The 24,921-nt window shown below is 49.9% G+C and overlaps 1 protein-coding gene across 1 annotated transcript in view; it reads right to left on the bottom strand.

The window, feature by feature from the left end:
* Nucleotides 1-24,921, bottom strand: part of PTGFRN (prostaglandin F2 receptor inhibitor) — an 80,759-nt gene that overhangs the window by 17,092 nt on the left and 38,746 nt on the right. Inside the window, exons 3-6 of the mRNA XM_042993820.1 lie at nt 23,764-24,177; nt 19,072-19,452; nt 6,122-6,547; nt 1,160-1,579 (exon numbers count right to left, since the gene is read on the bottom strand). Coding sequence (XP_042849754.1) covers nt 1,160-1,579; nt 6,122-6,547; nt 19,072-19,452; nt 23,764-24,177 — 1,641 coding nt within the window. The remainder of the gene's footprint in view (nt 1-1,159; nt 1,580-6,121; nt 6,548-19,071; nt 19,453-23,763; nt 24,178-24,921) is intronic.

Below are 24,921 nucleotides of genomic sequence, written 5' to 3'. Positions count from 1 at the left end.
AAAAAAAAAAGTGGACCTTTCTGCCTTACAGGCATAAAAACATTCTACTTAACCAAAGATAAAATCAAGTCGGAAATAGACACAAAAATGCCCTTGTTTTAACTGATCTTCCCATACCTGAACACCACCAATAATTATTCCTAACGAACTGGTGACAGGTACATTCATTCATCCATACCACCACAACTCTGGTAACTCGATTAACTGACGGGAAATCTTTCTCCAGTCCCAAAGCAAGGGGAGGCATAAGGTCAGAAGCTCATCCCCTACGGGGAAATACTGCTCTGTAAGTTGGACCAAAACTAGTGCCCATCACCTTCAGTCCTGGGGACCCCTAAAGACCCACTAAAGAGTGAAAGCTATGGGGCTGGATGCCACGGGGGTCTTGGCTCTGAACCTTGCACTTCTGGCAAGCCATTTACAACCCCTCTGGGGGTTCAGCTCCCTCTTCTCTTTGTACTCCACCGTGTTCTCTAAAGGATCTAAAATAGCTGAGTTTGGGTTCATCTATTTAAAAAAAAGAAAGGTAGTTTTTACACACAAAAACTGATACACGAATGTTCACAAGGATTATTCGCAATGGTCCAGGAACTAGAAAACACCCGAATGGTCACAAGCTGATAAACAGACAAACAAAACGTAGTGTCTCTGCACACTGGAGTATTATTCAGCCATAAAAATGGATGAATTACCGATACATGCTACAACATGGATATCCTTGAGGACACTGTTTAACAATTAAGAATACAGGCACACAAAAAACAGAAAACCCTATGTTAAGGTGGAAAAAAAAAAAAAAAGACACGAAGACCATATATTATATTCCATTAACGTAAAGTGTCCAGAACGGGTACGTTTATAGAGACAGAAAGAAGGGGAGTGCTTGCTGGGAGACTAGGGATTGAAGGGTGTCGGCGGAGGGGTACAGGATTTCTGCAGGCGTATGAGGAAAATGTTCTCCAATCGACTGTGGTGATGGCTGCACAGCTGTGACTGTCCTCAAAGCCACCGAATTATGCCCTCTGAATGGGTAAACTGTATGGCACGTGAATCACACCTCAATAAAGAAAGCCATTTAAAAAAAAAAAAGTAAGCCCCTGGATCAAGATCCTAGGGTCTCTCTAGTTCAGTGTGTGGTTCAACAGGGCTCCCTACTCACCAGCAGTCTGGAAGTCGATCTCAATAGGATTGGACAGACTGGTTGCTGCTTCTCGCCACAGGCTGCCCCGGACAGGAGACCAGGCTGTCACCACGCAGCGGTACAGCCCCGCATCTGACACCTGAGTCTGGTACATTCGATAGCGAAACTCATCTTCCTGCACCTTCTCTAGCACAACACCATCCACCCGCGATGCGTCTGTCCAGTTCTCCAGCTTCACCACGGAATCCTGGTCCAGGGAGATGATGTACTTGGTTTCATTGGGGCTGGAGAGGTCCCCAACAGGCTTCTCAGCGGTGATGAGAACAGAGTAGCGCGGCGACTTAATATTCTTGGAAGACACTTTGCACGTCATCTCAAATGTATTTCCTGCAGCAAAGAAAGGCTTTGGCTGCCTTGCCTTCACCACAAGCACGGAATCTGGAACGAAGTACCAGAAAGAGGTGATTTCCAACAGGCCTGGTTAAAATGGACGTACGTCTGAGAGCACAATGACGGGGGAATTGGAATTTAGGCGCAAACTGCCGCACGACAGCACTTAAGAAAATCCGGAAACCCGGAAAGAAAACCACACGGATCTGGAAGCAGGCTACAGGCCACCATGCTGGATGAAGCAGAAGAGTCTGGAACGATCTGGTGGGCGTGAGGGAATCTGGGAGACTTGCGGTGCCCTCAAGGACAGGAGGCAGAGCTCACGCTTAGAGGACGGGAGGAGACGTGGTTGAACCCAACACCCAAGGGGGACTCTAGGCCACGCCAGTTGCCTGCCCTCCCCTGAGGTTCTGCTGGGTGAGGGAGAGTCCGCTGGGAGGAGCAGAGCAAGGGAGAAATGGGTTCTTTCCGTTTCATCATATGATGCTCTCGGTCAGAATGGGGTGATTACTCAAGTGACTGGAACACGCACCTGTAGCTCTAGTCCTTCCCACAGAGACACTGTTTTAACATTTTGGGCGAGTATCCATGGCTACACTAACTTTACGTTTAAGCACGGTACTCCCTGCTTCTCTGTGAAAACAGAAATCCCTAAGCATATACACATTAGGAGTCATCTATATTATGACAGCTCAATGTCAGGCACGCGGAAGGTACTTCAATATTGGTTGAATGGATGAATAAATGAATTAAACATATTCTTTTTATCCTTTAATAAGATTATTAATTCTATAATCTGCCTAGCTAAAAACTGAAATTTTTATATTGGGTTTTTGCGGGAGCACCAAACCTATTAGGCAGAACACGTGTGTTATACAGTGTCTGTCCAGTGTCACCGGTTCCTGAGGTCCCACAGAGCCACCCACATTCTTTCTTGGTTCACCCGTGAGTTTGGTAATCCACTGATTAATTACCCAAGTACTTAGAGCCTCCCATATTCCAGGCACTGGCGATAAACAAAGAATGCCTTATATGCTAGCAGAGGAAGAGGAACAAAATAAATAAGTAAAATATACAGTATGGTTAGCGGGGGATCATGTGTGAGAAAATGAAGATGAGCCAGCAAACGAGGCGGAGAAGAAAGAGCTGTGAGGTAGGAGGGAAGCCTAGGGAGGACACTGTCCCACAGCCAAGGGAAGACCAGAGAGGACGGCGTCCCACAGCCAAGGAAAAACCAAAGTACTTCTGGGAGGAGGGAATGATCACCGGCACTAAATCCCAAGTCAAGTAGGACAGCCAACAACTGGATTGTGCAGTATGTCAATCACTAGCGACCTTAACATGAGGACCGGGGACAAAAGCCTGATCAGGGCAGGTGCCAGAAGGAACAGGAAAAAAGGAACTGGAGACACCCAGTACAGACAAATCAAATGCTTTGGCTATAAAACGAAAGAAAGAGCAGTGAGTGGGGGCCAAGGGGCTTGGGGAACGGAAAGATGGAGGGTGAAGTGAGATCAAAATTACTCTATAGGGGCACCTGGGTGACACGGTTAAGCATTTAACTCTTGATTTCGGCTCAGGTCATGATCTCACAGTTCGTGGGTTCAAGCCCCAGAGTCAGGCTCCACACTAAGCATGGAGCCTGCTTAGGATTCTCTCTCTCTCTCTCTCTCTCTCTCTCTCTCTCCCTCTCTCTCTCTCTCTCTCTGTCTCTGTCTCTCTCTCTCTCTCTGTCTCTCTCTCTGTCTCTCTCTGCCCCTCCCCTGCACATGCACATGCATGCATGCTCTCTATCTCTCAAAATAAATACAGAAACTTAAAAAAAATTCCTTTAAAGGGACCTCTGGGTGGCTCAGTTGGTTGAGCATCCCACTTCAGCTCAGGTCACGATCTCATGGTTCGTGAGTTCAAGCCCCACGTGGAGCTTTGTGCTGACAGTGTGGAGCCTGCTTTGGAACTTGTCTCCCTCTCTCTCTGCTCCTCCCCCTCCCCCCCACCGCCACTCTCAAAAATAAATATTAAAAAAGTTACTTCATAAAATACAAAAGTAAAAGACAAGAGGTCTAACGGTACGTTTATAGGTCAACAGGAAAGGTCTGGAAATTGTAGTAATGTTGACAACAGAAGAGGGGGGAGCCACATGCCTGACCGGTGGGAGAAGCTGCCCTTTGCAAGGACCTGGGCTGGGGGCGAGTGTGGGGAAATTCTCCTCTGATGGTTTCTGCTTCTTTAGGGAAAGAGAAAGCAGGGCAAACAGTTGAGGGTAAGGCTGGGAGAGGAGGATTTCAGAGAAGGTGGTATGCAATAATCACTGTGGAGAGGAGGGAAGTGAACAGATTAGGGAAATGCAGAATGATTGCCAGGCAGCGTTAAGAGCTCCGCTGCCATAAACGATCCGAGATTTAAAGAGAAGCCAGCCCACACGTTTAAATGTTTCTGTCCAATGACAAATGCAGGTAGGGGGGAGAGCAGGCGGCTTTGAACTGGCCCGTGGTTAGGTCAGAGCACCATGCAAAACCAGAGCAGGGCAAAAGGGAGCTCAGCGTGCAAGGGGGCGGTGACGGCTGGCTGGGAATCTAAGCGAGGTGACTGCACATCTACCCTCTCCCTTCCACCCCCGGACATACCTCAGAATGAAAGCAGGGGCTATTAAAAAAAGGGCAGGGGCACCTGGGTGGCTCAGTCCGGTGGTGAGACTGAGTCCGGCTCAGTCTGGGTGGTGAAGCGTCTGACCTCGGCTCAGGTCATGATCTCACAGTCTGTGAGTTCGAGCCCCGCGTCAGGCTCTGTGCTGACAGCTCGGAGCCTGGAGCCTACTTCGGGTTCTGTGTCTCCCTCTCTCTCTGCCCTTCCCCTGCTTATGCTCTGTCTCTCTCTGTCTCAAAAATTAAAAAAAAAAAAAAATGACACAGGGCAACAGGTGTAGACTGGACTGCCCTTGACAAGTGGTGCTATGACAGGAGAGAGAAATGAAGGCCAGTACATACAAGGTCATGGACTGCCAGTCCAGTAGGATTAAAGGGCTGATGCGGGAGTACCGGAGGGGGTGGTGGGAAGAAACGGAAGGTGTGTTTATTGAACAGGACGCCTGGAATGGAGGGCGCGGAAGGTTTTTGGTGATCACAACTCAGACGGTCTAGTGTAGGGTGTGAACGTGGGAGGAAATGACCAAGCCACACAGAGGACACGATGACTCGGGAGGAGGGCAGGGGACTGAGACAGAAAGGTTTATCTTCACCAGGCTTTTCCACCCTGGCCACATAGGAGAAGTGGCGTGGCAGCATTTAAAAATTCCAAAGCCCAGACTGCATATACCCTCAGGCCAATTAAGACAGGACCCCTTGGGGGACTTAAGTATCAGGGTGTTTTTTTTTTTAACGTTTATTTATTTTTGACAAAGAGAGAGAAAGAGACAGAGACAGAGCATGAGTGGGGGAGGGGCAGAGAGAGGGAGACAGAATCCGAAGCAGGTTCCAGGCTCCGAGCTGTCAGCACAGACAGCAGGGCTCGAACTCACGGACTGCGAGATCATGACCTGAGCCGAAGTCGGACGCTTCACCGATTGAGCCCCCCAGGCGTCCCAGGCATCAGGGTTTTTTGGAAGCTCCGCGGGTGTTTGCAATGTGCAGCCGAAGTGTGGGCCAGCGCTGTACGCAGAGAGAAGCTAGCAAGTCAGTAAGAGGACTGGAGGGTGTGGCCGTGAAACAAAAGTGCCTCCCTTCCCAGAAGGAATGAGGACCAGGAGTCCAATGAAGGGGTGGCAAGCTGATGAATAGGCCCTGCTGTAGAAGGAGCGTGGGGAGGAAACCCCTCTACTCAGGAGACCCCAGGGGAAACAGCGGCCTCAGGGGACAGAGCGAGGCTGGTCATGTTTCAGGTGGGAAAGAGAAAGGAATGTTCCAAGCTGAGCTTCAGGCAACAGGAGATCCCACGGAGTCTGAGAGGGGCCTGTTTGGGTTTGGGAGGGGGGCGTGTAGTACGGAGGGGGTGGCAACCAGTCAACTGAGGTGTGTCGAAGGGCATGTGGTATGTAACACCTCGGGCGCGAGGGGGACCTAGGAAGCCTGAGCTCCCTGCAGTGAAGGACTTGATGAGTCGGGCATCCCAAGGCAGACAAAATTGCTTCCCCCAAGTTCTTGTCACCTCTCCCCAGAAACAATCTCTCTGAATGGATGACTGACGCCTCAGGGGCAGGTGCGGTGGCCCATGGCTGCCCTTTCATCTGTGGCACCACAAACGTGCCTGCATCCAGCAGGAACTCGCAGACACGAACCCACCCCAAACACCCCAGACCACCCAGCAGAGCAAGTGTCAAGGGCGGAGCCCCTCCACACTGCGGGCACCTACGAGATGAGCGTCTACCACCCACCCAGCGCCAGCTCTCTCCCCGGGACTGAGCCTCCTCGAGCATCAGCCTCTTGAAGGGGTTCACGCTGTTGATAAATGCAGTAGTCACTCGAGTTTGCATTCTCTGGGCTTCCTGGCAGCAAGGGAGCCTGCAGGTGGGCCGGGCACGTAAAAACGCGCAGTGGGACGACCCGGGCCCAAACGAGAAAACGGACCGTCCCTGAACAAGACTAACGCGCCTACCTTCCGATGCCCAAAATATGTTGACGGGTTTGGAGAAGACGTCCTTGCTCTTGACCCAGCTGTCGTTACGCTGTTTGGTCCATGCAGACACAGCACAGTAATAACTGCCTCGGTCTTCCTCTGTGGTCCTTTGGATTCGGAAACTGAACGTGTCCGTACGCTCCTTAGAAAAAATGAAGTCTCCGTCCTGGGCCCGCTGCTTGCTTCGGTCTCCGTACTTCAGCGTCCAGTCCCCGTTCATGACTGCAAGCAGCTCGCTGGCCACCAGGTCATCGCTGCGCCGGTTCACCCTGTAGTACCAGGACACCGTGAAACGGACGCTGGCCTGCAAGCTCTTCATGTCCACTATGCGGCACTCCAGCTCTGTGAGGTCGTCTGAAAACTCGGGGACCTTAGAAGCATTCAGGTACACCTGATAGTCTGGTTCTGAATGAGGGGGAGAGGGAGAGAGGTGGGGGGAAGGGGCAGGATAAATAAAACCAGACAGCAACATACTAGGAATTAGCAAAAAGAATGAGACAAGCGCTACTCCCGTCCTGACCGTCAAATGCCCATCCTACCGACCACAGGGAAGTCGGTCTTTGCCGACTCAGGAATCAAAATCTTTGCGCTGGAGAGGAAGGATCTAGAAAGAGTCAGTTCCTGCAAAACTTGTACAACGCTGCCACCCAGGAAACCTCCCAAGGCCAGAAGCCAAATAAATGCCTGTAATCAGAGTCCTGACCTTTCCATAGGCTCGGGGGCTGTGTCAGTTACCCCAGCAGGTCGGTCTTTCGTGAGGGAGCCGAGAGGCTCAGTGCTCACGCTCTACCGAGGTTTTGCCTGGTAAAGCCAGCCTGCCAGGCTGTGCTGACAGAGCTCCAAAGCCCCCGCTGGAGCAGCACGGGAAAACCCCATCCCAGAGTACATTCCAGCACTCGAGGCCGATCCCCACCCTGGCCTGGTTCCTGCCACCCTTGGCCAGGCTCCAAAGGCAAGGCCCTCAGGTCACCATTCGCCCCAAAGATTCTCATCCTCACTTTCCTGGTCCTCTGACTTTTTTCCTCTCAATGTGTTCAGTAGTCAGTAGAGCCTCCCCACACGACACTGTCTTCGCTGCCCCACGTGACTCTCCCGCATAGTTCCCGCACACGGGAGAGCAGAGCAGGCTCTCTTGGGACCACGCCACTTCCCTGCCACGTGCACGTTCTGCCGGGGGTGGGAGGGAAGCCAGCACCCTCCTGGCATCCCCTGACTGCCGTCACAGCCCTCTCACTTTTATTCTTCCCTCGTGTGAAAACCCTCCTTCCTCGGAGGTTCGCTGCACCCATCTCATCCATTTTTACCACTCCACGTTTCTGTCTCTGCTGTCCCCAAGGCCTTCCTCCACACTTGCCAAGGAACTGGCATTAGAACCTCTCTGTGGCCTTCCACCCCCTCCTCGGGTCATTTTCAACGATCTGAGGTTCTCCAGCCCCCGCACCGTGTCACACCACTGTGGTCACCTGCTGGCAGTGGCCGTCTCCTCCTGACCGCCCTGCAAACTTCCACTCATCCTTCACTGTAACCTCCTCTGTGTCCGCCTTCAGGGTCCCCAGAGTGTTGCACCCTTTCTCCCTGCTCCCATAAGCCGTGGAGGTACGCTTGTACAGCAGCGTCCCTGTTATTACCGTTGAAGATCTCATCCCCGAGTGCCAGATACACAGCCTTGTATGCAGCGGGCACTCAATCAACGTGTGCTGCCTGGCTTTTACAGAAAGTCACATTCTTCTCTTGTGGCATATGGTCCGCCAGGAGAAAACTAATTCTCCCTAAAGGGAACTTTCCATCTGCTACGGCGATCTTTATTCCCATCACCCCAAACAGTTTAGTTTTATTTAACGTTGCTTTTATTGATGACTCATTCAGATTATAAACTGCTGAGGTCAAGGAACTGTTCTGTGATTTACACCTCTAATAAAATGTGTAACATCATGACTTCTCCAAGAATGATTCAGTGGCCAGGAAATGGAAAGAACACAAAATCCTAACACCTTCAAATGGCATCTTCACAAGCATTTCATTGCAAGTGAGGGTAGGCCCTGTGGCATATATAGTTAAACCAAGGGGACCTGGCCCACCAACGGGAGCACGCCGTGCCGCGGGGTGGAGGTTACGGAAACAGCATGGGCTGCCAGAACGCCACGCTGCCTCCTCATCGGACAGGTGAATGTGCTAGAGTCGCACAGCTGGGGTGTGTCCTGCCTCCTGGGCACAGGGCCGGCACCCCACGCTGCCTCGGCAATGACACCGCCTGTGGAATAAATACCACCCAAATGCCTTTACACCGTCCCGTGCCTAAGACCTTCCCAGATTACCCTACATCCCAGGCTTCAGACCCTTTCCTCCTGGCAGACTTTGCCAGAGCTACCTGAGCACAGACAGGACAACCAGGTTCCTCTCGCGCGGCAAGGACAGCAGTGGACTGGCCGGGCACATGGCAAGATCGCACTGCTCTGTCAGGACTGACCTGGAGAGCCACACCGAGTGCTCGTGACACGGCAGTAGAAGCCACTGCCATGCACGGATCCCACCCCCATTACGAGCAGAACACGAAGACCCTTCATGTAGTTCCATGTTAACCAGAACAACAAACTGAGGCAGTAAAGGGCAGTGGTGAAGAGCCAGGGATCCGGAGGCAGACCGTTCGAATCCTGGCTTGGCCATCTACTTGCTGTGCACTTGGGCAGACTACTTAACCTCTCTGGTGCCTCACCTATAAAAATAGAGATAGTAACAGTTACTGGCTCGCAATGCTGCTTGTGAGGACTAAGAGTTAAACTATACAGGCTGCACGCGGCTGGCTCTGTTGGTACAGCGTGTGACTCTTGATCTCAGGGTTGTAAGTTCGAGCCCCACGTTGGGTATAGAGATCACTTAAAAATAAGATGTTTTTTAAAAAAGGAGTTAAAATATACACAAAAGTGCTTACACTGGTGCCTGGCACGTGTGTGTATGCCTATGCACACACACATATACGTATATATACGGACACACGTGCATATTGGCGAACTCCATTCACCATTCCCAGCTCATATTTGAGGAAGCAGAGCTTTAAAGAGGTCAGTCACGTGCCCATACAGCTCCAAAGTGGGATCTGAACCCAGGGCCATATCCTTTCTAATGCCTTTCAAGGACAGCCTCGCTTCCCGGATAAACCACGTTCCATCTTGGAAACTATTTTCTCACTCCCACTGACTGGCACAATGACCTGTAGCATCACGGGATGTCGTGCCTGGCAATGACACTGGTATGGCACCATCACCAGGAATCTCACCCACAGAGGCAGCTCCCCTCCACGTGCCGTCACCTAAGCCTGGATGACCAGCACCATCCAAATGGCCGAGAAGCAAGCTGTCGGATTTTTCTTCTGTTTCCTTAGCAGTCACCAGCTCTTAAAAATAAGCCCTTCAAGGGGCACCTGGGAGGCTCAGTCGGTTAAGCGTCTGACTTCGGCTCAGGTCATGATCTCACGGTTCGTGGGTTCAAGCCCCGCGTCGGGCTCTGTGCTGACAGCTCGGAGCCTGGAGCCTGCTTCGGATTCTGTGTCTCCCTCTTTCTCTCTGCCCTTCCCATTCATGCTCTCTTTCTCTCAAAAATAAACAAACTTAAAAAAAAATTTTTTTTAATGTTTTTAAATTAATGTTTTTAATGTTTGTTTATTTTTGAGAGAGAGACAGAGCATGAGTGGGGGAGAAGCAGAGAGAGAGGCAGACACAGAATCCAAAGCAGGCTCCAGGCTCCGAGCTGTCAGCACAGAGCCCGACGTGGGGGTTTGAACCCACGAACCGTGAGATCATGACCTGAGTTGAAGTCGGACGCCTAACTGACTGAGCACGCAGGCACCCCCCACCCCAAAAATATTTTTTTAAATAAGCCCTCAGTCCTTGCTGGTTTACTTTCTTTCCCTGAGCATATTCCTCCAGAGGCATGCTGAAAATAAAGCTATTAAAATTATCATGAAAGACGGATGGTAGAGAAGCAGTGACATCTGTGGTCAGACCACAAGGCACCCCCACAGCTCATTCCCTGGATACTGGAATCCAGCTGCTCCCCTGGGTTCCTCCTTAGGCTCAGACCCAAACACCAGCACAGAGCTGGCTTCTAGGCATCTCAGGTGGGTGTGTCTGTGGCATGGCCAGCGTACCACATTTGTACCATCACCTCGCTCCCCACCTGCCTCTGCCAATGCACACGCACACAAACACGCATGCAAATATATAATACACACACATGCATGCAGGCACACACATGCACAAGCACAGTCATACATGCATGCACACACATACGCACTTTCATATATGCACACATGCTCACATATACAAGCACATTCATATGCTCACACAAAGCACACATTCATACATTACACACACACGTACACATTCGTACGCATACGTACACACACTCATACATGCAGGGACACACATACGCAAACACGCATTCATACACATACACACTCATACACACATGCACACATACATAAGCACACATTCACACACACTTGTACACATGCACGCACACGTATGTAAGCACACATTCATACACATACTCGTACACACACATGCACACATACGTAAGCACACATTCATACACACACGTACTCCTACACACACACACGCACACACATACATAAGCACACGTTCATACACATACACACTCATACACACACGCATGCACACACATAAGCACACGTTCATACACATGCACACTCATACACACATGCACGCACACACATACGCAAGCACACGTTCACAAACACATGCACACTCATACACACTCGCACGTACGCGCACGCACATACAGCTGACTCCTGCTCCAGACTCGGCCAGCTCCTCCTCCTAACTTCCCAATTACTGTTCCTGCTGCCACACCCACCATTCGCTCTCCAGGTCACCTCTGCTCAAGGCGTGTGCCGTGTCCGACTCTCCACTCTGAGGGGCCCTAAGCCTCACACTGCTCCCATTCCAGGACCTGCACACAGTAGGTCTCTGTAAGTATCTGTGAACAAAAGTGGGAGGCTCATGAACACCGCCCTCATCCCGGCCCTCTCTGCCTCTGGCCGAGACTATTATAAGTAATCAACCCACCTCCAGGCGGACACAGGTATCAGGTCATCTGTACCGTAAACTTCCCATGGCTTTCCTTCTCACCTCCAGGGTGATGGGCACACTCCCCAGCCTGGCACACGAGGCTCTCGTGAGTGTGAGTCTACCCCATTTATCTGGCCTCACCGCCTGCTGCCTTCTTATATCTATTCTACATTCCCCTGGGGTGACACCTCTTCTCATTCCCTGACCTCCTCCCACGCTTCCAGGCTTTCTACCTCCCTTCCTGCCGCTCCCTCTGCCCCAGCACCTGCGACACCTGCTTGGTGGCTGTTGAAGAGACGACTGAACAGACTCCCCCGTTCCACTCCACACCCCACCCCCAAGTGAGTCAGTTTAAACCCGATGAATCCAAACACAGAGAAGGCAGAGCACGGCGGGGCTGCAGCATGTGAACGTCTAGTTCAGCAGGACAGGAGATTCTCGTTGACTGGCTGGTCTCCTTCTCTGTTAAGACTAAATCTTAGGCCCCCATACTGCAAAGACGAACAAAAACAAGTGGGTGCTCGGCTTGTGAACTTACAAGGCACAGGTTCCAGTGATTTAAAGGATGTTCAAAGGCCATGTGAACTACCCACCAGCCTTTCAGGCCGACTTTGGACTTGGACTCCTGGAGGAGGCATACACGGCCCCTCTATGTCAGAACAGCGGGAGTACAGGTGGGTTCTTCTTTCAGTTTTGTTTTGGCACACAGGTAGAAATTTTCCCTTTTTTGTTGTTTTGCGATTTTAAACCTTGTTTGTGGAGAACTGTGCCCGTTCTTCGAACTCCATCACACATTTGTCTTCTGTATAGCCTTCTCTACTGACCAGAGAACGCCTACTTGGAATTCACCTGTCATACCTCTGCTTCTTGTTCAACAAACCTTCACAGAGACCCAACACCCACCAGGCTCCCTGCTCTCCAAGCCTTTTATCTGAACACTGCCTTGAACTTTGATTATTATCATAGGTATGTCTTATGGACCTTCTGTACGTCGCTTCCCAGGGCCAGAGACCAGCTACCTAATTCCTCCTTCTGTGCCAGGCATGTAGTGCCTTGTACGTAAATGATATTAAACCGTTTGCTGAATTGGAATATATTTAATATTTTGCATAAAAATGCTCGTTTGTGGCATAAGCATTTCACTACTGATTTATCCTGCTTGATCTCATCAAGAAATCAGCTAAGAATGCAATGGTGGTTATGTTTAAAAACCTGCTTATTAGTTAAGGATGCACACGAAAGTACTTAATGGCAAAATGACATGATGTCTGGGATATGCTTTAAATTCTACCAGAAAAAGTATGTGTGTCTGTCTGTCTGCGGGAGGGAAGAGAGACAAAATACAATTAGCAACCTACTGGCAATTACTGAAGCTGATGGTTCTTTCCGCTTCTGCGTGAGTTTTTTTTTACATTTATATTCCAAAAAGTTTTAAAAAATTAACAAACAACTCACCCACACTGTAAGCCCTTTCACAGAGTACAGAGACCAGACTAAGCATGACATCATCACTACTATTCTTAGAAACAAGGGTCTGCTCCCTAATCTGGCTCCACGAGGCTCTCTGCTCATATACACACCCCCACCCCCCCACCAAAGCTACAGTCTCTAATAGACTCCCCACCCCCTGCCCAAAGAAAGGCTTGGTTTTTTCAATATATGTCACTGAACTCCCTTGTTACAACTTTCAAACACAATGAGAAGCTGTCACAAGCCTTGGCTCATTTGATAAAGCAGGTAATTTGTGCCTACTGTGTGTAGGGCCTGCAGTGGACATTTTCACACAGATCACCTCCTTTCCTCGAACAGGAATTACACAACAATGGTATTATTATACTTGTTTTACAATGACAATCATAGCGGCCAGCATTTATTGAGGACTTTCCATATACCACACACCGTGCCATATACATTTCCTCGCGTTCTTGCTTAATCTTAACAACCTTTGAATATAGGTACTATTTCCACGTACGTTTCCTAAATAGAAAAAAAAAACAAAAAAAGCAAAACAAAACCCAGAGCCCAGAGGTGTGAAGTTGGAAGCCTCAGGTCTTGCACCGTGCATGTGAGCAGGATCCTGGCCTGGCTCCCCGACCAGGACCGAAGTGCACAGCCTCCTTACATACCCGGTTGCGAACACTTTCTCAAGACCCACCAACATCCCAGAAGACGAGAGTGGTAATCACAGCCGAGGCACTAATCCCAAACTGTGTGCAACAGGGCCCAGCTCTAATACCCGCTCTGCAGCCTTGTTAACTTGGGACAGCTAATCAGATGGGCAGGCTGCACGCACGAGTTAGAGGGAACGGGAGAGGGCGTGCCCCCGTGTCTGCCGATGCCAGTTCTGTTGCCTCGCACTGGGAAGGTACTACGGGGGCAGCGAACCGGCTGGCTAATTGTCAGAGTGGCCGCTCTCGCCATCTGCGTAACAATTACTGCGTATTCTCTGAGGTTTAAACAGTCTATAAAAACTCGTTGTTTGGGGGAGACCCCCTACCCCACCTTACAGGACCACGATTGGGAGGTTGTTTTCAGCGTCAGCCACTTCAGAGAAGAAAGTAGCAACGTTTGGACGACCTCACTCAGTTTCCTTTCTCGCTTCATCCTCCTCACCGATCCCAGAGAAGGAAGAGTGAATTGCCGGGTTTGGGGGGAGCAGGGGCAGGAAAGGAGCTGGGCGTGGTCAGCTCGACCCCCTCTCCTCGGGAGCAGCTGCCTCTGGGACCCACATCCTTAGTCCCTCCATCCTCTGAGACACACTCCCACGTCTTACTTGGTTAAGGACTTGGTGCGGAAGAGTACGTTATATATTGACCCTCCCTTCCAATAAATCCTCGTTATCGCCAAGAGGATGTCGAGAGGACTCGAGCGCCAGTCACTGTGCTAAAAGCACTTCATAGGCAGCGTTCCACGGAAACCTAGAAAACCGAAGCCTCACAACCTTAGCAACGCACCCAAGATAACATGCCTAGAGAGCGGTGGAGCACATCCCCGCTCTCCAGCACCGGCCCACATGCTACTCTGCCTCCAGAGATAACCCCGGACAGACAGCTGATAACAGTCACCCATAAGTTCTGCAGATCTGAATCTTATCTCCTGTGGACGGCCCAGAACTCTGAAGTCTCTACCAAGTACTTAGCAGATTAGCAGCTTCCTTTAAAGGAAAATAATTACCTTCCTCGCTGGCACATGGCTGGAAGAAGGGACAGTCCTCTGGTGGGGAAGAATGCAAATCAGGTTCTTGGGACTGAAAAGCCTGGCTCAGCTCTGCCTCCTCCTGTTCTTGTAGCCGAAACCCACGGAACGCCCTCCAATTAACACCGCAGAGGTCTGGTACTTTGGGCAGACAGCTCAACCATAAACTGATTAGGATCCAACTCGTGCCAAAGACTCATTTCAGGCATCTGACTGCAGAGAGAGGTGGCCTGCTGTGTAGATCAACCAACCCTTCCTCCAGAGCCTCTCGTTTTAGCCATATACCAAATTGGGTCAACACAAAGCAACGTTTGTCCTCCATAGTAACAGCTTCTTACAGAAACTCCTTCACACACTTAAGATTTACGCCCTCAGCTTTTATAGAGTGGATATGAGAAACATCCATTTAAACAATCACTCAGAGCCTTTCATAAAGGAACAGTTGAAAGCACTGTCCATTATGTTCTCTGATGCCCTTACATAAAAAAAAGCACATGATAAATTCAGTGCCAACAGAAAGTTTGGCTCTCTCTGTTTTCCTTCATCAGAGGTGAACTGTACAATCACATTTCTTCTTGCCCCGACTCTTCAAAACTTCAGAAGCAAATTCAGCACTCAAGTGGAGCTAACTAATGGATCCCAACCACCTTGCGATATCTATTCTTTGATTTGTTTCTCACCCCTTTTGATCTTGCTTTTATTTTTATATCTCCTGCTTTAAATCGGGCTTCATTTTGCAAGCCAACTTAAATCTTTTTTCTCTCCTTCAAAAGTAGGACACAAATCCTAAGTAAAAGAGGCTTTTTCTTACCCTCTACAAAACCATCACAGCCCTCCCGGCTGCTTCAAGTGCTCTTGGACTCACCAGACCCATGCATCTCTGTCTGGTTAACACAATGGCACGTACGAGACGAGAAGACCCCAATCAGCTTCGACTCCCTCCTCTGCTCAGTGCACTAACCCCAAGCCATCAGGACAAGAACGGCCCAGCTTTTAAAACTTTATGCTTTACAGTTTCAGGGGCAAAGTGGATTCCAAAAGCCCAGAATGTTTCTACATAAGATAATAATACTTGGGGGGGCCTGGGTGGCTCAGCCAGTCAGGCGTCTGACTTTGGCTCAGGTCGTGATCTTGTGGTTCGTGAGTTCAAACCCCAGGTCAGGCTCTGTCCTGATAGCTTGGAGCCTGGAGCCTGCTTCGGATTTTGTATCTCCCTCTCTCTCTGCCTCTCCCCTGCTCACACTCTTTCTCTCTCAAAAATAAACATTAAAAAAAAAATATGACAATACTTGGAACAGACTTGACTGCGACATAATTCTCTATAAGCCATTCTAAACGTTTCTTTTGAAATAAAAGAAACAAGCACTCACCATTTGGTAGATTCTATTTTCCACACATGTCTGCAGTTATATTTCCAAGCCTACATGCCCTTTCGGAATATGACCTTGCTACTCTCTCATTAAGAAATGGGGTCCCAGGGCGCCTGGGTGGCTCAGTTGGTTGAGCATCCGACTTCAGCTCAGGTCATGATCTCGCGGTTCATGAGTTCGAGCCCCGCGTTGGGCTCTGTGCTGACAGCTAGGAGCCTGGAGCCTGCTTCGGATTCTGTGTCTCCCCCTCTCTCTGCCCCTCCCCTGCTCACACTGTCTCTGTCTCTCAAAAATGAATAAAAATGTTAAAAAAAAAAAAAAAAGAAATGGGGTCTCAGGGTGCCTGGGTGGCTCAGTCAGTCAAGCATCTGACTTTGGCTCAGGTCATGATCTCAATTCGTAGGTTCGAGCCCTGCACTGGGCTCTGTGCTGACAGCTCAGAGCCTGGAGCCTGCTTCAGATTCTGTGTCTTCCTCTCTCTCTGCCCCTCCCCTGCTCATGTGAGCTCTGTCTCTGTCTCTCAAAAGTGAATAAATGTTAAAAAAAAAAATTTTTTTTTAAAGAAATGAATGCTGGAGGGTCCTCCCCTAAATCCTAACCCTCAAAATCATAACCAAAATAAAAATCAGTGGTTTTCAGATAGGAATAAGGCAGTACCTCACTCATGAGGTTATCGTGGGGATCAAATATTTAATGCATGTAAAGCCCTTAGCTCAGTGCCCGGTGTACAGTGTTTGATAAACGGTAATTATTATTTTTAACGTGTCAAGTAGCAAAACGGAAAGTTCTGTGTAACACCTGCCTAGGGAAGCAACTTTGGCAAGATGCAGTTTTGTGACAACATTCCATAGTCACATAATGTAAAATGACCTACATAAACAGAGTCCTTGGCAGGTCGCCTGTCTTCCTATTTTTCTTGGACACCTCTCAGTCACCTCCAACAGCCCCCAAGGTGCATGCGGTAAGGTGTCCACACGCATGCACATACATGTCGAGTATCTAGAGATAATCATAGAGTGTCAGGCCAGGCCCATCCGTCTCTGGGCAGAGTCCAAAGGGGAGGTCCTGGAGAAAGGTCTGCTGCTGTACTCGTGCCCGACTCACCCCTGATAAGTGTCCCGGCAGCTGTAATGGAGTGAGTCACAGGCACGGGGAAGGAGGAGGTTTAAGAGGAAGAAAAAGAACACAGGCGGGGTCCCTACCACTTACACCCCCAGAAAGTTATCCTTCTGCACTTATCTCTGTGCATTCTGGAAGCTAAACATGATTGCTGTCCTCGCAATTCTTGTTTTCCTATGCACATGCTTTAATACTCTCCATGTTTATCTATCCATTCAGCCAATGTTGCCCGAGTGCCCACCAAGTGCAGAGCGCCGCACAAGGTGTGGGCGTTCTGCGAACCTTCCATCGGTCAGGGTAAAGCACGCTGATGACTTTCCTGACAGTGGTGCCGGCGCTCTACGGGCAAACAAATGGCTGGATCCTTGGGACAATAATGGAGCCTTTTCCCACCATTTAGTCTCTCTATTTCTTCTCACTCTCTGGAGGACACAGCCACCAACAAATCCTTTCCAGTTAAAAGAGCCCATTCCCTCCCGGAGCAACCCTCCTGCTTTCTGACAGTCCCTGCATCTCCCCCAGGCGACGCCGGGATCAGTGCACCAGCACTTCAGAGAGGCCCTCACACTGGATTGCAGGCGGTGCTTTCTAAAAAAAAAAAAAAAAAAAACCCCACCAGAGCTGTGATTCTAAGTTGGAGAGGAGGTGGGACCAGGAGTCAGCGCTGGGATTTGACGCACTATACAATGCACCAAGGATCAGAGCCGGGAGACAGATTCAGCTCCAGAGATGAAAAATCTTCTTTCGGTGCTGACAACATCTGTTTTATTTTGAAGGTTGCTAAGGAGAGTTCTAGCTGGGCCAGCATTGTTCCAGTTCAGTACTTCATAGGGAGACTCTCGCACAGGGCTCAGACGGCAGGAATAAAAGCTCGCTGGATAAACCCTGCTCCTTTTACTGTGCAGATATCAAAGAATCACTTTGCTACCAGGGATGATTAACACCCTGCCTGGTCTCGCTCTGAATCGGCCATACCTTCTGCTCACACTCTTATTCCTCGTCCCCTCCCTGCCCCCTCTGTTCCCCACTTGCCGGCTCCCCCTCTCTGCCGATAAATTAGGAAGAAACAGACAGTGATCGTGCCACTGACCCGGGAGACTTTTGACACTGAGACGAGGAAGAGCTAAGTGTGGGATGGGGGTCATGGTGGGAGGGCACGTAGCATCAGACAATGGAGGAAATGATTTCCTGGCCTTTACAGATCTGGTTTACCTACTAACAATCACAGCAGAGCCCAATGACTGCATCAGGGCTCAGAACAGCCATGGGATGGCAGAGAGATCAAGCTCAAAACAGAAGAGTCTGACAGTGGGCCCGTCCCCACCTGTCTAATGGTGAGCCCCGATCTCCGCTCGTCCCCGATCCTGCTTAAGCTTCTCTGTAATTAATTATAAGAGAGGAACAAAAATGAGGAAAGTCAGCCCTGGATGGGGGCAAGCGTGTAGGAAAACAAGGGCCGGGGGAGATGAGAATGGCAAAAAAAGACGAGGGCACGACAATTTCACATACATGCGGAGTTGTTATAAAGTGAGGGTCAAGGTGGTCAACAGGTGAGAACGGCCCTGCTCCTCCAGTGGGAACTGGCAGCCAGTGAGAGGGCCTACCAGAAGAGCCTGGGGAGCAGGAAGACCCCTGCACTGAACTGGCAGCTGCAAATAAAATCATTTGGGGATTCCAGGGCATTCAGCGAAAAAAAAAAATGCATTCCATTAACTGAAGGAATTCTCTTTCTGCTCTGGGCTTTAGGAAGGCACCAGCTCCTGCCAGTGAGCACCTCAGAGTATAGGAAAAGGAAAGGGAGAATGGCAGTGCTCTCGCTCCAACAAAGATCCATTTCAAAGAGCCCTTCGGAGGGGCCGACCCTGCAAATCTTGACAACAAAAGGAAACTATATCCTCTCAAATGAGGGTATTGAGACAACTGAGGCCACATTATCCAAACATTGCCCTTGCCTGCCAGATTCTATTTCAGCCTGCTTTGCCCCTCCTTCCCCCCACCTTGGGATCTAGCCAGGCTAAAGTATGCTGGTCCCGATGTAAAGAACGCCAAGATCACGCAAAAGGCACAGTGCTCTAACTCATCCGGATATCCCAGGGAAGGGAGGGAGCCAGCAAGGCTAAGAGCCACCCCGTCCCCCCCCCCCCCACCAGGCACTCACCTAGCCAGGTCACATCCACACTGGCTGGGGCAGACCTGGCCTCTGCCACCTTGTGCCAGCTCCTGTTGTGTCCGGGTGCCCAGAGTGCCACGTGGCAGAAATAGTAGCCGGAGTTTTCCTTGCTAACGTCTCGAACCAGTAAATGGTAGGAGCGTGCATCCACGTGACTCAGGGCCACGTGAGGAGAGCTGTGCACCAGGGAATCCCGGTCCAGCCGTGCCAGCACGGGGGCGCCAGGCCAAGTGCCATCAGGCGTCCTGCTGAAGTACCATGTCACCTCGGGTCGGACGTCGTCTGCTCGGTCGGTTGTGATGTTGCAGGTCAGGTCCAACCCCTTTCCTTCAGCCACAGACACATTCCTGGCCACAGCCACTCGCAGAACTTGAAAATGAAAAAAAAAAGAAACAAAACCCATCTAGATAAACAGGGTTATGTTTGCCCCTCCCTGCTTTAGATCCTTTTTTTAATTAGTTAATTAATTAATTAATTTAATGTTTATTTTGAGACCCAGAGTGCATGTGCAAGACAGGTAAGCGCAGAGAGAGGCGGGGAAGAGAGGATCCCAGCCAGACTCTGGCTGATGGCACAGAGTCCGATGTGTGGCCCGAACTCACAAACCATGAGATCATGACCTGAGCCGAAGTCAGATGCTCAACCGGCTGAGCCACCCATGTGCTCCTAGATCCTCCTCTCCTTTTATCTTATTTATGGCATTAAAGTCAGAAGGCTCTGTGCAATTGTAAGTGTGTGAGAAATATTTACTGAATAAATTAAGGAACTATAACTCGTTTCTTTTCATTCCATGAAAATACTAACAGCAGCAAACACTAATACACTTACTATGTGCCAGGCACTGTTCTGAGTGCCTTGTAAATATTAACCTTCAAAACAACCCTAGGAGGTAAGTACTAGCATTATCTCCCTTTTACTGACAAGGAAACCGAAGCACAGAGAAGTTAAGTGAGTTGCCCAAGGTCACACAGGCGACCGTTTGAAAAGAAGTCGGAACATCGCAAAACTACAATTATAGTTTCACCATGTGCGTGATAAAACTTGGGTGCTTCTACAGAGAAAGGACAGCTCAGTTCTGACTGGCTGACGTAACTAGTTTGGGACTAGGACCTTGGGGTTGGAGGCTGGCGGGCGGGAGGTAAGGGTGGAAACATCTTCTGGGCACAACAGGAGAAAATCCTAAACAGAAGGACCAGGAAAGTGAAACCAGACAATATGCCTTATGAGTCAAGTCTTCAAAATGCAATGTACTTAGAGCATCACATATTCCGTTAGGCACGCCCACCTTAAAGTCAAACATAAAGCATATATTCTAAAACTTTGCAAAACGCCATGACTTTTGACCTCCCCACACCACTGCCTTCTCGCATGAGTGTGGATGATTAAAAGTAGACTATATTTAGATGAAGCATTGAAGTATTTGGTGTCACAGTCTCAAGACAGATCTGGTTTCAGCACTCCCCTGTCAAAGCTTTTTACATGGAAACGTTTTACTTTATTCGAGCGTTGTTTGTTTTTGTTTTTGTTTTTTTAAAGGAGTTGAACATCTGTAATCAGAGTAGAAAAACATTCAATTCGTGGTAATGCTCTGGGAACAACTGCTTAAATGAGAAATAGCTAACGCCTCCCAGGGGGTTCAAGTGCAGGCGCAGTCCTGGTCTTCCAGCAAGACTGGCTCAGCGTCAGCTATCCTGAGGAAGCTCAGTAACAAAGGCTGGTGCCTAGTTCAGAAATGGCCCAACCCCAAAGCCCAGGCCCTCTGGAGTAGATGGTTTTCACAGGAGTATTTCCAGAGCCGACAACATTTCCGACAACCATTTCAGGCCACGTTCAAGACCCACCTTGACGAAGATGGAAAACGAAGTGGGTATAATAGTATAAAAGAGAACTGATAAGTCGAATTTTTCACCCTCCAAATTGTGCTTCCTCCTTCACCTCTTGAAAGGGGCCAAAAGTAATTTGAGGGCATCTTTGGAGAGGAGTCAGTATGGAAACTTCTGCTCTGAGCCTGTGCTGTGGTGAACAGCCCCACATATGATGCCTGTGGTCAGAGACCCTGGAATGCTGCTAGCGTCCCTCTGTGTGGCTGGAGGCAGGAGGCTCAGGAGAGAGCCACGTGAGGGAAGCAGGGGTAAATACACAGCTGTAGACTGCACATATGGAGAAAACGGATTCTTAGCTTTAGGAATATCGGCAGAAACGGCTCTTCAACTGAATAGTTCACTTTGTAATTTTCTCTCCGCAAGTTGCGAAATAGCTTGTCACATCACTAACCATTGTTCCTGTATGTTCTGGACTGGGGGGGGGGGGGGGGGGGGCTGGTTCACAGCTGGGAGACAGGAAAGTGCAGGCGAAAGAAAAAGGAGAATCATTTCTAAGGACTCGTAACGCAAGGGGATACCTCAGACAAAGCCTGTGGTGGTGAAGCTTTCTCGGGCTGGACAGAACTGAACCCATAAATCAGACACCAAGATGTGCATGAACCAGACCACTCCCAACATGGCGGGGAGGCGGGTATTGCCACATATATTACACAGCCCCACTGTTTAAGTGGCTTTGGGCTGTTTATCATAACAATGCAATAAGAATATTTAAGAAGGTAATTCTGGAGAGTGCAGGTGTTGACAAAAGAGAAAGGCCAGCACTCCAGTGTGGTGGCTCTCAACCTGGAGTCCAAGAAGGCAGTTTAGAAACTCTGTGACATGGATGGGAAAAAAATCTTGCCTTTGTGCACATGTGTGATCTCTCTCTTGCTCTCAAGAAAAAAAAAAAAAAAAAAAGAAGCCACAGATATTTTCAAAGGATGTTGTAATTGTTGCACGTATCTTAAAATATCATTTGCATCCATTGCTACTTGGAAAGTACAGTAGTTACTAAGCCTGCCACTACAGATTATTTAATGAATGAATAAAGCACAATATTACTACATAACAAATTTGTCTTAAAATATTTTGATAACTATTTTAATGTAATTGTTTTCCTTTGTCAGCTCAAATATGCGTTTTAGAAGTTAAAACACGTTAATTCTGAGAAAGCATCTGTGGACTGTCAAAAGACCGTCAAAGCGGCCCATGGCACAAAATGGTTACGAACCCCAGGCTCAGGTGACAGTCAGAGGCTAGTACATGCAGGCTCAGAGTTTTCAAGTCTCATACTAGCTATTATGGGTTCTGTGGCTTGTTTGAAATAACAAATACCTTTACAGTTGAGATTCCTGCACAAAAAGGTAACTTGTTGCAAAGCTGAAACTCCTAATCCTCTGCCCTGTGAGAACAGTTGTCTGATACAAGCTGAACATCCCAGCTTCTTAGGGCAGATTCCAGGCAGATCACCTCCTCAAAGGAAGGTGACCTGAGTCCATTTAGAAAGTGATTTCTGCGGCCAGTGGAACTAAGACTGACCGCGATGGGTAGCATCCTTCCTCGGCAAGAGCACCTCCCGCCTCACCTCACTAATGGCTGCGGTCACTCAGGAACCTCACTCAGGAACCTGCTTTTTTACCAAACCCAATTCCTGGGCAGTGGTATAAAGGCAGAGCAAAATGCTCAGGACCATGCAGTCTGCAGAGGAAAAATACTCCCCGTGTGCACGGTTTCCTGTTTTCCTTCCCGTCTGAGTTACAGAGTGGCCACACATTCGCATTTACACTGAGGAAATGAGTCTGTCTTCCCACCGTACAAAGCAGGGGGCGGCAGCAACAGATGTGAACACGTTAGATTCCCAGAAAACCAAGGACAGCCATCCATCCACAGCAAGGGCCACATCTTGAGATGGTCTCTTTACGCTGTCTTTGTCAAAGCTGGAGGTTCTACGGTGCCTGGAAACGTTCCTCAAACCCCTCTGACCCCAGGGCCCAGACAGGGCTGACCGCCTGGTAGGTTCTCCATTAATGTCTGTTGGATGCTGAGTCAACAACAGCTTGTTTTTCTCTCATACCTGTCTTTTCATGGCTTTTCCTAAATGTCTCTTGTATTTTCTTACTTCTCCAGTAGGAATAGGAAAGTGTTGGCTTTTTTTTTTTTTTTTTTTTTTTTAAACAAAGGCTACTTCACAGATGAGAGGACTCAGAACTTCTTGCACGGAGACCCCAGGGCCAGATGCTTGCTCCTGGGGTGTGTGTCATACATGGAATGAGAAGAGGCCCAGCCCTAGAGAAGTCTCACCTAGCAGGGCACGGCCCATCTGAGGGGACCCAGAGGACCCAAGATAGACGAGAGGTCTGTGCATGAGACAGACACACATCCCCACCAGCTGTGCAGAATGGAGGATTCAGAAATTCAGGAAACACCCGAGCAAGATAAAGCCAAAACACAATAAAGGGAGCAGGGTGGGGACAGCTCGGCCCCAAAGCCCCTTGGAACACCAGGTCGGACCTCACTCTGACACTTAACGGGACTTAAGCTTTCAGTCAACAAACTGTCTTAGTATTTTCTGCAACCTGCAGCGTCCCCTGAGTATGAATCCAGACGGGAAGCAGCTGTAAAGCCACACTACAGGCACACGGCACAACACCAATGCGCCTTTCCCCAGCTGTCACCACCACCTACTCCCCCATCCCCTCAAAGCCAGGGCGCAGGTGACCTGTCAGCAAAGGACAGGGCTCCCTCCCGCCTGTTTCTTTCCCCGTCACCGGCCAGAACACAGGCCAGGGTGTCAACCGGATAAGTCCCAGGAGCTCACCTGTCGGCTGGATCAGCACGGTGGCCACGTCCACGGCTTTCTCCTGAATCTCCTGCCAGCTGCCCTGCTCTCCGATCCACTCGCTGACCACGCACCTGTAGGAGCCCTGGTCGGCGGCCAGGGCGCGGGCCACGGACAGGCGGTAGCCGTCGGCGCCCACGGTGTCCAGGCGCACGTCTCCCACGCGGTAGCGCTGCTCGTAGCCGGGCCCCGGGCGGAAGCGGCCCTCGTGGGTCAGGGCCAGCACGCTCCGCCGGGCCGTGCCCCGCTGCAGCTCCCACAGCAGCGCCAGGTGCGTGTGCAGCGGCGACGCCGTGGAGGCCGAGCAGCGCAGCTCGAACGGCTCGCCCAGGCGCAGGCTCAGGCCCGGTTCAGGCGGCGCACCGGCACCCACCTGCAGGGCATCGGCCAACACTGCGGGAGGAAGGAGAGGCGTCAGTCGCGCCGCGCCCCCCGCCCCTGCAGGCACCAGCCCCTTCTAGGGCTTTCTGGCCCCAGGGGGAGCGGCCCTGCGCCCCTGCCCTGTTTAATGACCACGTGGGAACACTCCCCATTTTAATTTGTGCGTAAGGCAAAAAAAAAAAGAAGAAAAAGGAAAAAAAAAAAAAGAAAAAGGAAGGAAAAAAGGAAAAAGAAAATAGGAAAAGAAAAAAAGAAAAGAAAAAAGAAAAAAGAAGAGGCACTAAGAAGACATCCCCCCCCCCCCGCCCCGAGCTGGATGGAAAACACTCCCTTTTGGGAGTTGTGCCCTGGGGATGCGTTTCTGCCACCCTTGAACAAGTTGCTTTACTACCCTGTGCCTCAGTTTCCTCATCTCTAAACAGGGGTGACAACTGGACCCATCTCAGGGAGTTGAGGGAGTTGAAGGAGTGATAAGGGAAGGTACCTGGCACTCGGCAAAGCTGGAAGATAACTAGCTGTTACTGTCAAACACTCCTCTGTTCGGGCACAGGGCTGCAATAGGGAGCCTGAAGAATCTCCTAGCAGATAAAGCAGCATGATGGGAAGACGGCAAAAGCATGGCATGAGCTGCCTGTGCCCGGCGGCCCAGGAAATGCCTAAGAATAACTAGGGTGAGCAGAAAGTTTCTGCAGGATAGGAACCCTTTAAGGAAACCTGAAGCCTTAGCTATTTACTCTATTAGGGCCATTTGCAAAA

The sequence above is a fragment of the Panthera tigris genome, chromosome C1 (genome assembly GCF_018350195.1).
Source record: "Panthera tigris isolate Pti1 chromosome C1, P.tigris_Pti1_mat1.1, whole genome shotgun sequence".
NCBI classification, from domain to species: Eukaryota; Metazoa; Chordata; class Mammalia; order Carnivora; family Felidae; genus Panthera; species Panthera tigris.
The sequence above is the reverse complement of the archived record's forward strand: the minus strand, read 5'-3'. Positions and strand labels throughout refer to the sequence as shown.